The following is a 16,252-nucleotide window of genomic DNA, read 5'->3' on the forward strand; positions in this document are numbered from 1 at the left end:
TCTGTTTTCCCAGCTGCTATATGTGCCTAAATGTATCTGTAAACGCCTCCTACTTTGGGTGATGCAGATCATAAAGGGCGTGATGGGTGGATTACCACCTGGGTTTCATGGCCTGTTGCTCTATGCAGTTAGAGTCCAATCACCCTGGATACATGTTAGCAACAGATGGAAAGGCTGTCAAAGCACCAACTGAGGCAGGAGAATGACAAATCTGCTTGGAAAGATAATGTCTGTGTTGTAAAGAGTGTAACATGGCACCACAATACAGACAAGTTTTACAAATTAATCTGCATCTGTGGTTAAAATGCCACTAACCCAGGCAAAGGAACAGTACAATAGACTAGCTCCTTGAGTGGTGGATGAGACAGCTGAATGGTAGAAACCAACAAGGCTTTAAACAGGGCCCTGGCTCAGTTTGTGTCTCACTGAAAGACCTCATCTTCTGAAAATGACTGTACGCTTACAGAGGAATGATTACTGAATTTGATGAGTATCTAAATGTTAATGAACACATCCAGAAATCCAAAACAACCCCGATTATCTAATCTGGTGTGGAGGGGTTTAACATCCAGAGATGACATCTTATTCCATTAATGTGTCAGTCACAGGGCTGTCGCAGCATATTAATGCTTACCATACATCACTCTCTGACACCTCCAAAATGCAGCCAAATGAATATCTGCCATTACTGCCAGGAGAGTGGAATAAATACATAGAAGGTGGAAAATTAATTAAAAGCCTGGAAAAGTGGTATAATTCACTAGACAAAAATATCTGCCAAGGCAGCGTGGCACAAGGAGAGCCGTCAAGAAAAGAAAAAAGCTCTCGCCGAAAGTGTCCTTGTTCATCAACCTGCATTCTCGCAGGAACAAAGCAGTAAGAAAGCATGGCTTGAAACCTGTGTCTTAATTGTTTGAAATGTCATTTTTTTCCTAGTCCTTTGGAAACAAGATGTCAATACATTTGATTTCACATTAGCCTCTTTCTTACAATAAAGTACCAATCAATGTGTTCTTCTCTGCCTGCACTTACAAGTCCTCCTCCAGGCAGACTTCTGAGGGCTGTGCCAAAGAAAATCAATTGTTTTTGAAATGCTGGCAAGCCGACAGCCTCATCCCACGTACGGCATACAAGAAGAGAAAAATGCCAGACTGTTAAACTGCAATTCATCATCTTCATTTGGCCATATACGAGAGGAATACCCTTTGTTGACATCATTTCTGCAGTTGATCCTCTCAGCTCAGTCCGGGGACCTGTCCTTTAACTCCTGCTCCCCTTTAAATGTCAATAGCCATTAATTAGCTAGCCGTTATTTGTTATTGGAAGGTCTGACAACTTATCAATGAACCTATTACCATTTTGTTGAACTGCTCGCTACATACCACATCCAGCCTCCACCACACACACGCACTGATGACTCAACTTAATCCATCAACTATGATGCTCCACTGTGCCACTGGGCTTAAATGTGTCACATCTGCAAGGCCAGTGTGGGTGTGACAGATGGGTGTGAAGCTGGTGCCTAAAATTAAAAAAACTGTTTTCAGCAGCACAAACCATAAATAGAAATTGGCACTTAATTGTAAACAACAAGGTCCTGGTGCTCCTTCAGTGGTAGTGAAATAAAATAAACGGCAGGAAAAGCACAGGCATTGGATTTCCACAGCTCTTATGAAAACATTTCTCCTCCAGCAGACACATGGTTATACAGTACATATCCCTGCTATGGACACTTTGTCAGTGTGATGTAAAGCCTGCAGAGAAAAGCTCTTTGTAATCGATTGACTATCTCCTCGCTCAGCTAGTATGGTCTGCTGTTTGGTGCACTTAGGCATGACATGTCAAATCCAGTGCTTGTGTGCAACCTGCTGCAATGTCTTACAACAGCCAAAAACTGGTTTAGCACTTATTTTTTTCTGTCCCAATCTAGGCTGCAAAAGGAGGGATGTTTTTCAGGTAATTGTCCCAGGGAAACTGACATTTGTCATTTTAGTAATTGTATATCTCTTGCTGAAATAAAGCTACTGAAACACAAAAGAACAACATAGAACAGATAAACTCTGTCTAGACCATCCGCTGCTGATGGTCTAGACGTTCCCCTAGCAGCTATAACTTCAGTCATTTATATAGTAGTATGTATATACATGCACTAACCAAAAATGTTTAGAAAGAAATAAAAAGAACAATTCTACACTGCAGGCCCCAAACTGCTTGTGTCAGCTCTACACGTCTATCCCAATACTAGGCTCCTCTCCCAGTCCAACACCATATGTGGTGTTATGCAGTTATGTGCCCAGTGCCATGCTCTACACTGTTTGTGCATTAGGTGAATCCATTGTCTTCTGTTTTTATGGTGTGTAACAAATTAAGTTAGAGGGGAAAGATGTTTAGAGAAACAACAAAACCTGCAGGAACTCAGTGGGGCATTGGGAATTAGGAAGTCTTTCCAGACCTTTAAAGGCAAAAACAGTCTAAAGCAGACACTGCAAATGTACTAATTTACACAGTGCTGCTTTTGTGCTGTTCATGGTATTATCACAGGCAGTCAATCATGTAATAGACTGCAGTTAACGTGCTGAGCAGGAAGATGAGGTGTTGTTATTCTAGTAAAAAAAACAGTCTAGCCTTTAGGCACAATGTTGAACAGCAGTGAAGGTTGGAAAAGCAAAACGTGTGATTGGACAGGAGCCCGATCAAGCCTGTATTATGCAGTAGATGCAGAGATGCAGGTTGAGGAGAATTTATCTGTGCATGCGTGTGTACAAAAAACATAGAAACATCTGTGACTACTAACTATTGGGAAATAATGAACAGTGGGTTAACTAAGGCAACATTTTAAAATCAATTCTGGTCAGAAGGGGCATGCTGAGGTTAGTTACACATTTTAAGTGAAATGGGTGAAACAGCAAAGGTTTTAGAGGAGAAGGCACTCAATAATTGAGTCATTTCTTCAAGTGCTTTAATAGGTTGCTGCTCAGGCCTCTCTCAAGAAAATCTGTCTCAAACCAACTCCTTTAAAAAGGACAGCTGCTGTGTACTTTGATCTCAGTGCAGTAAATGAACACTCCTCATATAGTGAGGATTATGAAGGAATTTAATAAAAGCAAAATAGAAGTTATCACTAAATTGACATATAAGTGCTTTCCATGAATTACTACCTAGACTGTGGCGGCCCACATTTTTACACTCATAAATCATAAATAAAAAAGATCTTTAATGTTATTTTTCAACAGTGATCAAATTGCCAATTGTAGCATACTTTTATAGTGTCCTAACACTACAGTATTACACTAATAAGCTAAAAATAAATGCATACAGTATGTGCTCTGTACTAGTGCTGTCAAACGATTAAAATATTTAATTGTGATTAATCACATTAATGTCATAGTTAACTCAATTAATCACAATTAATCGCACATTTTTATCTATTCTAAATGTCCCTAGATTTCTTTTTGTTCAAATATTTTTTCTCATTTTAATGCTGTTATCAACATGGAAAAGTGGATCGGCTTGCTTTGTGCTTTTGTCGCCTGGCTTTGACGAGGGGGCGGAGAATTGGCATCAGCTGTGTGCTTGGCCATCAAGTGGTATTTCAGACTGGACGTGCTGCGATGATAGCTCAGTTCACAACGACAAAAAACACAGATCACTTTGGTCTTGTCAATGGAACCATTTGGCAACTATTTAAAAGTAAACTTTCCATTCAGAATCTTATTGGCATCCATTTCGGCGTCTCGCGCTCACCATCCACTTAAAACGTAACGTTAGCCTACTACTCTTTGGCCGGCTCGCAAGCCCAAACAAGTGTGTGCGGCGTGCCTGTTGTTGTGTTTCCGGTCTAGCTAGATCCGGTGTGGTGTTGTAGTTTTTCTAACGTTACTAGTTGTTGCAACAGCATGTGAAAAAATCTACAAAGTTTGCTAGGCCAAAAAGAACATTAATCTCGCGATAAAAACATTGACGCCGTTAAAATGGGTTTGCGTTAACGCCGTTAATAACGCGTTTAACTGACAGTACTACTCTGTACATTAAATCTGCAATGCACCTAGAGGAAACTACACAGCATGAAACTACATGGTGCTTCTCCACTCAATACAAGAATATCAAAATGCCTTAGAGCTATACCTGACAAGAAAACAGCTTTATGATCATAGTCGATTAATTCAATGCTAAACAGTTATTCTGTAGCGTTGCTTTGTGCTTTCATTTTCAATCCAATTCTATACGAGTAAGAATCGCCTAATTGAGTTCTGTTTTCAACAGTTAAAGGGATATACAGCAGAAAGTTTTCCTTGGTCATGATCGCAGAAATTACAGCTAGGATGGTGGATTTTACTAAGGGCTTGTTTAAAACTACACAATCATTAGCTTGCACAGTGTGTATTTTAGAAGCCCATCCTGTATCCTGCATGAGTGGAAAGCAAATCATGGTTATATTGAGACTTGGTTGTAGGTCAAGACTGTCTGATGCTGATCAGAAAGAGAGCAGCCAAGAAACACCAAGGAGCAGTAATGTGCTTTCTGATGGTCATGTTTTATTCTAACAGCAGCTTCCTATTCAGCTGCTCTTAACAATAGTCGGGCAAGTTCACTCCAAACCGCAACAACCAGCAAACAGCCCAGTAATCACGACAACAATATGTTGTAGAACATCTACCGAAAGCAACTTGAGTATCTAAAGAGCCTCATCATGAACGCTTCAGCCCTGAGACTGCAAAAGAGAAACGCAAAGCTAACATATCAGCATTCACATGAGAAGCAGGCCTGGGAGCAGTGTTGCTCCAGCACTGGGGTGACAGATGGAGAGCACTAGCATATACCTCCAGGGGTCTGACCTCATCAGAATTTAACTTTACCCAGACTGAATAAGAGGCACTGGTACTGTGGTGTGCTTGTGCATAGTTCCATATATAGAGTCTTTTAACAGTGTCAGGTAATAACACAGAAGTAAACACAGCTCTCTATTGCAAAGAAAGGGTTGTAAAAGGACATTTACCTTAATATGACATACAAGAAGGATGTAACTGAAATATAATTAGTATAATAGACTGAAAAGTATGGGATAAGATATTGGATAAACAAAAATGATTTAAGCTATGGAGGCAGTGAAAGGCAAGAAAAGCTCTGACAAGTCTAATCCATAACTGAAGATTAAAGAGAAGACAAATCATTCTCCAACTACCTTGTACAATTTATTGTAGATTGTACATCTTTCTGTTATAAAGCTCTTCAATAAATGGTCATTACAGGGGGACAAACAAGTCTTTCAAGATTTCTTATAGGAGCATTTAACCTTTATTAAACCTGGCAAATTTTACTTATTTCTGTCTGTATCAGCAACTTCCTGATTAACCCTCAGTCATCATTTTAACACTGTCACATCAGAGAGCTGCCATTTAAAATATGCCTTCTACCGTTGGCCTGTGAACAACTTAATGAAAAGTAAGTGGGGGTCAAGTGGCTTGCTCAGGGGCACTTCAGAGGTAATGGGCTGGGATTTCATTCTTATTCCAGGCCTACATTTCCAAGACTGATCCAGACATTTGAATCACAAGCCTGACTCTTTAACCTTTAGGATCCCACAGCACTGACATCAAACTGATATGTTTGATGTCCCTGCATTGTCACCTATTTCTCTTAAACCACAAGACAAGCCAGTTTTGACACTTCATAAACAGTGGCTGTATACTGCTCTCTTTTGAGCTGACTAGTCGATTATTCAATGAGTCAATCGACAGAAAGTTGCTCTGCAACTATTTACGAGGAAAGATTAATCGCAATTTTTCAAGTACAAATGCCAAACATACTCGGATTCCAGCTTCTCCAATGTGAGAACTTGAGGCTTTTCTCTATTTGATGTCATTGTAAACTAAACATCTTTGAGTTGTGGGCTGTTCATTGGACAAAACAAGACATCTGAAGACGTCACCTTGTAATTTAACATTATTATCTGCAATTTTATAGATCAAACAATCAGGTAATCAAGGATATAATCAGCAGACTAATGAAGCATAGAGCACAGCTTGGTCCTTGGAACCACATGAAACTGAACAAACTTTACTGTACTACAACATGGTGGAAGGAGCTTTGTGGACATGGTCACAGTCCAGATCCGACTTTCACTGACTGTGTAGGTACAGAAATATGAATCATACATTTGGGACACTGGGCAACAAACTGCTATTTTTAAAGCTCTCCAACAACTGTAAGAAGTAATACAATACAATATTGCCATCTCCCTTCACTTCTGTGTTAGATGATACTGTATTATTAAGTTCTGCACAATCTCACAAAAACACTCCTGTGTGTACGCATTTGCACTCACACACAAGCAAGTTGAATTTATTTTTCTCTTGCTCGTACTTGAACTCTGCATTTGTATCACTCAGTAAACCACTCTGTGACAAGATTGTTTTGGAAGAAGTGCCTTCTAAATAACTGTGATTTGATATTCATGTAATTTGATACTGCAATATTTTGATTCATTAGTTTGTTTTTCATTCCGCTGACTGCAGTAAAAGGCTGAAACAATGTTGATTAAGGTAATAAAATGTCTAATATTTACTACAATATACATAAAACTGTAAATCTGTTATAATCAGGTTTTCGGAGGCAACCATATTATTTCCACTTTCATTTGAATTTATGAAATGTTTATTAATTGATAGAACATATTGTAATGTATGTTTTGATTAAATACTGACTAAAATATCTTAGTGCCAGTCGAACATGTACTGACGGGAAGTGGGGATTACTTTTATATTATGTAATATTAGATTCATGTAAGTACAGATAACACCTCATTGCTTGTATGTGCGAATCTTAAGAATGTTACTTTGATTTAAACAGTAGAGATTATGATTAAGAAACGGCAAACAACAGAGGCCAATAATGAAAATGAATTGATTCAAATCAATGTACTGTATCTTTGAAGCTTAGTTATTTTACTCAAGAGCTATTCACTTTAAAATGTTCCCAACTGGATTTCTGAGTTGTCATGTAATAGACACTCACACTGAACAGCCGTGCTTTAGCAGAAAACATCAACGGAAAGAACAACAAAAAGAAGGTCAAACAAAACAAGAAGAAAGAGAAAGGACAGCAGGCATAAGACCGTCGAATAGAGTCATTCTGAATAACACGACACTGTTGTTTTGAAAGGTGTTGGTCTGACAAAAGGATACAGTGAGGACAAGTGCTACTGTACATATCCTTGAGATGGGTCACACCAGCGAACAAGAGATTGGTATCACATTGCATATATTAGAAAGTGCAAGTCAGGCTTGCGAGACCGGCCTTGTGAAGATACAAACTATTTTCACTATTTCTTCTGCTGAATCTAGATCATCATAATACTAAAGAGAAGCTAGACAATGTATGCTGAAATATTTCATGCAAAATTAACAGTTGTGCTTTGGTAATATTTCCTGTGAAATTAACAATGCCTTACAGCCACAAATCCAGACGATTTTAAAGAAACACCTGAAATAAGGCGCGAACACACTAATGAAGTCTCTGAATGGTTTGATGAGTAGGAAAGAGTACGCAGAGAGCAGGAAAATGATGTGAATCACATGGTATGGTCCGTTGCAGTCACCTAATGAACACCTACGGGAGAGTTTGGACCGATGTGTTAGACAGCGCTCTCCACTAGCATATTCCATGCCACCAAACTTAAAGCATCTATAACGGCTGTTCTGAAGGCCCAACACCTTACTAAAACACTTTTCTTTTCATTTGTCACCCATCTGTAAGTTACCATTATAGAAAGATATGGCAGTTGTGCTATATAAAATGCTCGCTGGTGTAAATCATAATTCAGAACTATGTCGTTGGAAGGCAGCCTGGGCCCAGTTTGCAGTCCAAGGAAAATGGATAGCCAGTGCACAATAAATTACTCCCACTCTGAATAAACTGTTGTAACATTGATCAAATTGCTCTTTTACTCTGAAGCATACAGAGGCACAACAGCCACTACAGCCAGAGCTGAATATCCCTCTTCTGGTGGACTGCTTTGCAGAGCAGTACACACAACAACAACAACAGCAACAGCCTCTCAGTGACACAGATAGTAATCTCTGGCTGCAGCGCTACATTTAAAGCTACATCTGTTTAACTCCAGCTCACACAACAGACAAATATGCAGGCAGGAGCCAAAACGCTGGGCCAGCCCAGTCAGAAAGCCACACAATAATAAACACATCTTTACACAGCGGTAAGAGATGTTGACTGAATTGTCATGCAAAAGCTCAACACACACACACACACACACACACACACACACACACAGGTTGAAGGGAGTTGAAAGGGCTACCCCTACAGTGTACTCACCTCCAGAGCCTCCAGGGTCACAAAGCCTGTGATGGAGAAGCCGTCAATGATGTCCTCTTCAGCAGAAGTAGACTCCTTTCGCTTTCTTCGCGGGGGTCGAGGGCGGGATGAGGAAGGCTCCCTGTCACCCTCCCGCTCTGAGTCGGAGGAGAAGCGAGAGACGGAGCCCTTGACATGGTTGTTCCTTATCCCATTTGATCTCCGGTCCCGATCCCTCACTGACCTTGACTTCCTCTTCTTGCGGAGGCCACTGGATCGAGGGCCATCCATGTCCTTCATGGGAAACATCCAGATAAACCCACCTCTTACAGAGAATCACACTCTTCAAGGGCCAAACACTGGCACTGCTTGACCTCCACTCGTGTAAAAATCCCAGAGGAGAATCTCCGCAATATCCAAGCGAATGTTCTTAATCTATTAGATCCAAGGTAACCATGTAATATCCAACAGATGAAACCTTTTTTTGGATACGCAAAACTGCATTGAGTCACTGAACCAGCTAGGTTCCAAGCAAAGATCCCCAAAGGCAGTCCATCAAATCCTACGACAAGAGGTGTAAAATGATCTATTAAACACGTTATCACCAAGCTGTCAATTCTGCCAGAGGAAGGGCTTTTCAAGTTAAAGCAAATATCTGCTCAGTGAACATGTCCCGCCACGGTGAGTTGAGCAGGTGACGCCACATCTTTCTTCTCCAGGAACCTACTCCTCTTACCCAAGGTCAGCAAACTCCCTCCTGCAAGATGAAGACACACAGAGAGAAAGAGCACGCATTTGCAATATGTTCACTCATCAAGTTCAACTTTGCATTTAGTCAATGAGCCATTTTCCAAAAGGTGCAGTATACCATACAGATGGATGGCTGTTGCCATTCTACATAATGTAAGATAAATGTTTCATTTGTGTGGATACAGTCTCATCTGCTAAGCATAATGTGTTTTCTTACCCTGCCCGATCATTAAGCCCTGAGTTGAGTCGATAATGCATTGTAAGTGCTCTTTTACTAGTGCCTCTGAAGCTTTTGCCAAGCTTGTACCAAAAACTCTTTTTAATGATTCAATTTCTTTAATTAATTATGTGAAAGAATGTCTACTTTGCTACTTGTTGTCTTAAGCCTCTCAACATGTAAGTGTTGTTTTTGGCACTGTCACTGCTAATTTTAAGTAACATACAGAGAATATGTATATCTGTACAAATGGGAATACTAAGTGTGACAATGTATCAGTTACAGAGTACACTGGTCCTAGTAGAATAATTAAACAGATTGCTCTTGAGCCTGAGATAAAGCCTTAATTAATTAAAATGTTGTATTAACAACAATTAACTGTCAGTACAATCCACTTTGTTTGCTAAATGCATTAATTTATAAAAAAAAAAAAAAAAAGAAAAAAGTACAGTACATTTCAGTGGCATTCATATCCATATTTCATTATCTGTCTAAATTTACAAATTCATTGAATTCTTTTAAAATATCACCTTGGTCTTAATATCTCACTCACATATTCCACAAATCAAAACCAGCAATATTTCTCTCTCTTTCATGAATGAAGGCAGATCTAATTCAACAGGGAGATGTCCTTAAGGTTTTACACACACTGTAAAGAAATCAAGACAAATGCCAAGACCTTTTGATAATGCCATCCTGCACTTCACTATGTCCTTTAGCATGGCATATCTTCACTGTCTGACACTGAAGGCATCTGGCTGCTTTATGATATTAGGATGCAACATTCAACAGCTTGCAGTCTTATTCTGGATCATTTTCCAAACCTAGCCTACAGTCTAGGCCTAAAGCCACTGAAAGTCACTCTGGCATTGTAGTCTAAAAACACATATGGCTTCCCTATGTGTCCAGGATATTAATTTTTAGCCATTACATCACAGAAATGGTATTCCATGTGGAAGAAAACTGAATCAACAAACTGCATTTTTTTTTACCGAGCATTTCTCTGAAAAATCATGCCTTCAAATGCTGGTGGACATTTCAAACACTGTTTCTGCATCACCACACCAACAAAAAGCAATCTGCCACAGTCAACCACCATCTTCAACTTTACATTGTCTCCTTGGACACAGGTTGTCATGTACTGTAGCTCATATGGATTCTGCAGCATACATGTAGTCCCCCAAATGATCTGCTACACCCTGCAAAGTCACAATTGTTTTTAACATGCACAATAAGACCATTTACAAAAGAAATGGCTATTAATTATATGGAAACATAACAAAGGCACATCCAACAAGGCAACTATGCAGCAACCATTCAAAAATATCCCTTCCAAACATATGTTCTGCCTTCTAACATCCCAATAAAAGGTAAATCAACCTTTACTATAATGACGGTCCTAAACCTTTCCCTCCCAAGCACCTATGCCTTTAACCTGATGCCCCATGCCAGCACTCATCTAATGACACACACACACACACACACACACACACACACACACACACAGTACTATTAGCACCCAAAATATCGCTTATTGAAAAAAAACAACTATATTTTAGCACTCGCCCTATCTTTTCTAGCTCAGTAAAAGACTCTTTCCCTTGTCTTCGCTCACAGTCCCTTTTTGTCTGCCTGTGCTGTCAGTAGAGATCTTGCTCTGTAATCCAGTCCAGCCCACAACAGCAGCAGCGGACTGGCACTGCCTCCTGCTCCGGCTCTCCGAGCTTCATTTTCCACTGTAAGACACACAACAAAAGCAAGCCTCTCTCTCTCTCTTTTTTGCTCCAAGACACGTCATGCAAAACGAAGAAATGCAAACCCTTGCGAGTGGGGAGGGGCCGTCCGGACAAGTTGCCGGCCTTCGGTCACTATTAAAAGATAACGCACAAGAAGATTTGGAGCTGACAAAATAAATCCCGCAAAGGAAAACCATAGGGTATCTCCTCTCTCCAGATCCGAGCTTCAGGATCCCGGAGAAGGGGGACCGGGGCGCAGTGATACGGCGATGCCGCAGTGCCGCTTTACAGGCTGCACGCTTCCTCCTCGGCGCAAATAGTGCTGTCTCTGGACATTCGACAGGCTCAGAGTTACATTAAATAATACAATATAGACGATATAACCGGGAACATAGCGGAACCTAAGCCAGACAAAGCCAGTTTGCACACCTTTTTTTACCTTCCTAATTAATTTCAAACGCATTATTTTTGCGTTGCATTTGTATGGCAAAACAATCATTGTGAATACAAGTGTACAAGTACAGTAATAAGTTTGTGCATGGAATGTCAACGCTAGCTGTGAATAAAAATAAACACTTTGCGATAGTGGTTGGTCGTTACTTAATGAACCTCGGCGGTATCATAAAAGCTGTTGATTAAAAATAGGCATTTATTAGCATTAATTACCCTACTGAAACAAACAGGAAATTGAAAAGTATGTTAATAACACATACAAAGCTGTTGAATGTGCTGTATTAAACTGGTGAATAATTATGTATTGAAGGCAACAAGCGAGTAAAAGCACGCCTTTTATTTACATGTGTTCAGGGATTCAGTTCACCACCGTAGTCAGTTATTATCCAAGTCATTCAGTTAAATATACATGAGCCTCTGTAGGCTATATGCGCTAGCTCAGGTGGCTTATGAAAGCGTTTGCTTCAGGGACACCGAGGGCCAACCAACACGTATGTAAGTGTTTCAACAAACACTTACAGAAAATCTGATCTAAGAGTACTGTAGCAATGAATATTGAAACACTAAATAAGCAGAGTATATTTTCGGTGTATGTACAGTAAAATATTTACCTTAGAAAGCCGGTTCTCTGCGTTCTTTGTAGGCTATTCAAACCCTGGCAATCAGTCAATTAGTTGCACCTGTGGGGTTCCGCGTGTCACTGCGTGTTTGCAGTGCCCAATGCATTGCAACATTGCAACCCTATACTGTAGTACATCAAAGACATAGCCTGAGTGCTATTCTTGCTGGATACAGTGACTGGTTAAAAAAAAAAAAATAAAATAACAAAATAAAAATCATTACATTTGAGCCAACAGTTGTGGTTCCTTAGCTGATTCATGACTGCTGCATGATTTATTGTATGGACATGGTGTTGCCCTTGAAAGAGAAACATGATTATGTAAGAGTGCAGTTACTCAAAATCCACAGAATAATTGGCCAGGACTAAATGTGTTCACACCATGACACTGAGCTGTTTAGCAGGTTGGCTAGTGTCAGTCTTGAAAAATACTGTTGGTTCAAAGGACAGCATGAGATGAACAAAACTATGAGTGCTGGAGTGACAGTTGGCTTTCTATTGTTATGCAAATACATAGGCTACATACAATTTGCTAGAGTAACACACGTGCATAAACAAATTATTATAAGATTAACCAATTAGTTGATAAAAAAGAAAGTTGACAGATGTAATACTGCATTAGTCACGTTTGAGTTTGGTGGTCAGACACACACAAACAAGCTATTTAAAGACACATTTGGCCCTTGGAAGATGTGATAAGCATTTTTCCTGACATTTCACAATCTTAACGATGAATTGAAAAATAGTTGTGAGATTAATTGATGATAAAAGAATCAGTTTGCAGGCATACATGTTTAGTTTCACAGTACATACAGCATAGGCTCTGTCATCAGTGCTGCCTTGTGGCAGATGTCACACCAGCTTTACACATATTGATTTTTATGTCCATGAATGCCCATGGGATGAGCATTAACAACAATTTGAACAGAACAACAGTGTGAATTTGTATGGTAGTAGTGTCATCAATACTGATCATATGAATCAGTGGGTGAAAGAGAAGGGCACTTAATAATAGCTTGTTGAGCATACCGTTACTGCATTGCCACAGCCTCATAACACTGATCAAATTTAAAGAGGGAGTGAAAAATGATGGTGTCACACCTCTCATGAACAGGAGTCAGCGATTGTCTCAGTGTGCCAATGAACTGGTCCTCTGTGAACAGGGGACATATGGGTGGGCTGTGTATTTTTAGCCTCGTTTAATGATGCAGAGGCTGAGTGGTGTGGCTCAGAGCTTGCTGAAGTGCTTCAATTCCCAGGGCCTGGTGGAACAGGGACCCCACTGGCCTTTAAGAATAATGCCAGGGGATACACATGCACTTGAACCTGTCTCATCTTCCAGGAGGAGTGTCCTTGTGACAAAGTGGCATGGCCGGGGAGAGACGACAGCAAGGCAGCTAATTCAGCTCTCCCAGCCACCACTCATTAGGTAGGGGAAGACAAATGTGCTGCCCTACCCTCCCCTCTCCCTCACCATAATCAGCTTAAATTACACATTCGCCCTACTGTAACTTTCTCTGCCTCCAAAACTTCCTTCACTGTCACACAACACTCTTGGTCTGGGGATTTGAGAAACTGAAAACGGGACTGGCCTTTTGGCTACAAGAGAAACAGATGATTTCTAACATATTTTCTGGCAGCACCAGTCTTGCATTTAGCACTTTGAATAATGATGACAGTGAAGTGATCAGGTTGTTAACAGTACCTTCCAGCCTCCACAACTCTCAAAACAACAAAGGGGTCAAAGCTAATCCCTTCCACATGTGGCTTTTCCAACCTGCTATAATAATGCTCCATTGACCCCCATCTGTGACTGGGGTTAAAGGTCAATTACTCAGCTTTCAACAATGAAAAACAGAAACTGTGAACACTAGAGGAAAAAGAACTGAAGAACAAATAAAGCATATTTGCTGGAGTTACAAATGTGTTCAGAAATACACTTACCTACGTTTTTACCCCCGGTAATCCAAAAAATCCAATCAGGCTTTCATAAAGATTGACAGATTTTTTATGGTGCATGTATTTTCCTCATACCATGCAAGCCTGAAGAGAGCTCATAATAGGATGAAGCCCTCGGGAGAAGGCAATCGCAGGCCAACCATTCTGCAACTGTTGTTACCCTGGAAAGAAACAAAATGCACGTCTCCTGTTACAGTACTTACTTATCTTTATTTGCCAAGTCAGAACGCAACGCTTCACTCCCTCTCTTCCTCTTCAGCGTTTAACTCAGACAACAGATGGTTGGTAATTAGAGAATCAGATTCACAAAATAGAAACATACACATACACAATATTATCTCACACCTGCCTGTTAACATCCTTTACCTTTATCTTATTTGTGTTCATCTTCATTATTATTATCTCTACTTGACAGGAGGGAGACTTAAGTGGGATGTAATGACACTATGAGCGTAATGCAAGTTGAATTGCTGGGTACTTATAGCTACAAAGAGATTCTCAATACAAGAATGAGCTCATTTTCCTCCCCCTACAGGTCTGCCTACAAGCCCTACAATAGCCCTTATTACTTGCACTGTGAGTGCAGAACAATAGTCCTTACAAAGATATTCCCCTCTGTTGCTGTGCAGCGTTAGAGTCACTTTGTTCTTTCCTATTATATCATCTTGGCAAATATGATTTCTCGATGCTATTAATCAAAGGTATAGTAGGGGCTCCAGTGGCTCGAACACATGTGTGGGAGGTTTAATATTCATCAACACGTGGTTAATACCCTTAAAGTGCATGTTAATACATGACAAGCACATGGCATATTCACTACTAAATTGTGGCACATGACCCCCTGTTCGAGAGCTGACCTAAATTATGAATAGTGTCAATGTGTCCCCACTGTCAGATCAAAGAAAGAAGCAGCATGTACAGCGCTACAGAATAATGGGAGAATACATTTCACCGGAGAGATGTAACTGTCCTTAAAGCATAGATGTGAATTAGAGTGATTGATCATATAAGATCAAAATGACTGAGGCTTGTACCTGTAATAATGACAGCATGGACTGAAAAAACTCACTGGTCTTAATATATGGGGGCTGTCAAAAATCCTCTTAGCTCATGGTTCTTCCACTGGCTCACAACATCAATCACTGGAAACTATCTGAGTATTAGATAAGACTCACATTTACCATCAGAGAAATGAGGAACAGACATTAATTAAAGTAAAAATAAATACTGATTATGTATGATGATTAAATCCATTGCAATCTGATCATCACACAGCAGTTGCTATGTGGATGCCACTATGATAACATATGAAGTTTGACTTAAATATGGAATAAGACATTATATCTACCACACTGGAGGACACATCAGACTGACTCTGGAATAAATGTAATATGCTTTTTTCACAGAAGACATTTTGACACATCACAGTAGGAAAAGCCAGTGTTTGGTAAGTAGCTACTCAAGTACTGTATGTTGAGGTATTTGTACTTTACACTAAGATTAAAAAAAGAACAAATGATAAGCGCATAAAATACAATGCACTGCCAGACATTAAATTCCAGTGTCATGTTTAAGATTATTATTATCGTTGCTTTATTTTTCACATGCTGCCTTTTAAAATTGTTGTATTTTGTATGATTGTAGTATATATTGTTTTTTTATTTAATCGTCTCACAACCACCCAGGTTTATCTTGTGACCCCCCCGTATATAAAAACACTAGCTCCACCTTGACCTGCTACAACAGTAAAATGTTATTTACACAACCATGCTTCAGTATTAACAAACTAATAATGGCATATTTAATAATATATCTATCAAAGGGTTCTTTTTTTGCAGAATATGTACTTTTTATACTTTACTGTAAGTACATTAATATAATCTTTACTTTTACTTAGGTATAATGAATCCATTTTTACTTCTAATAGAGTATTTTTACATTGTTGTACAGGTACTTTTATTTAAGTACAGGACATACTGTAAGCACAGGTGTAAATAACACATTATTACTGGTAATGTGCATGCTGGTTTACTGAGGCACTTGAGTAGAACTGAGCCATCATTAATGCTAATGTATTGTTAGTAGCAATATGAAAATCCGTATATCTGCTATAACAAAAGGCCTATTGAAGAAGTGAACAAACAAATATCTACTAGTTGGCTCTCACAAGGTCTTTCAGTCTTAGAACTGTAGCACAAGAGTATTCCA

At 39.6% G+C, this 16,252-nt stretch overlaps 1 protein-coding gene across 10 annotated transcripts in view; it reads right to left on the bottom strand.

Annotated features, from left to right (window-relative positions):
- The window catches only part of auts2a (activator of transcription and developmental regulator AUTS2 a), a 348,592-nt gene extending 336,402 nt beyond the window's left edge, over window positions 1-12,190 (bottom strand). For 8 of the 10 annotated variants that reach the window (XM_031310792.2, XM_031310799.2, XM_031310795.2 and 5 more), the window contains exons 1-2: window positions 11,097-11,282; window positions 8,332-9,067 (exon numbers count right to left, since the gene is read on the bottom strand). In XM_031310792.2, coding sequence (XP_031166652.1) covers window positions 8,332-8,619 — 288 coding nt within the window. In that variant the 5' untranslated portion in view covers window positions 8,620-9,067; window positions 11,097-11,282. Of the gene's footprint in view, window positions 1-8,331; window positions 9,068-9,731; window positions 11,041-11,096; window positions 11,283-12,077 lie in introns of those variants that run through there. The other 2 variants (XM_031310791.2, XM_036008696.1) reach the window with 2 other exon arrangements.
- Window positions 12,191-16,252: the final 4,062 nt, after the last annotated feature.

Source organism: Sander lucioperca, chromosome 13, assembly GCF_008315115.2.
Source record: "Sander lucioperca isolate FBNREF2018 chromosome 13, SLUC_FBN_1.2, whole genome shotgun sequence".
Taxonomy (NCBI): Eukaryota; Metazoa; Chordata; class Actinopteri; order Perciformes; family Percidae; genus Sander; species Sander lucioperca.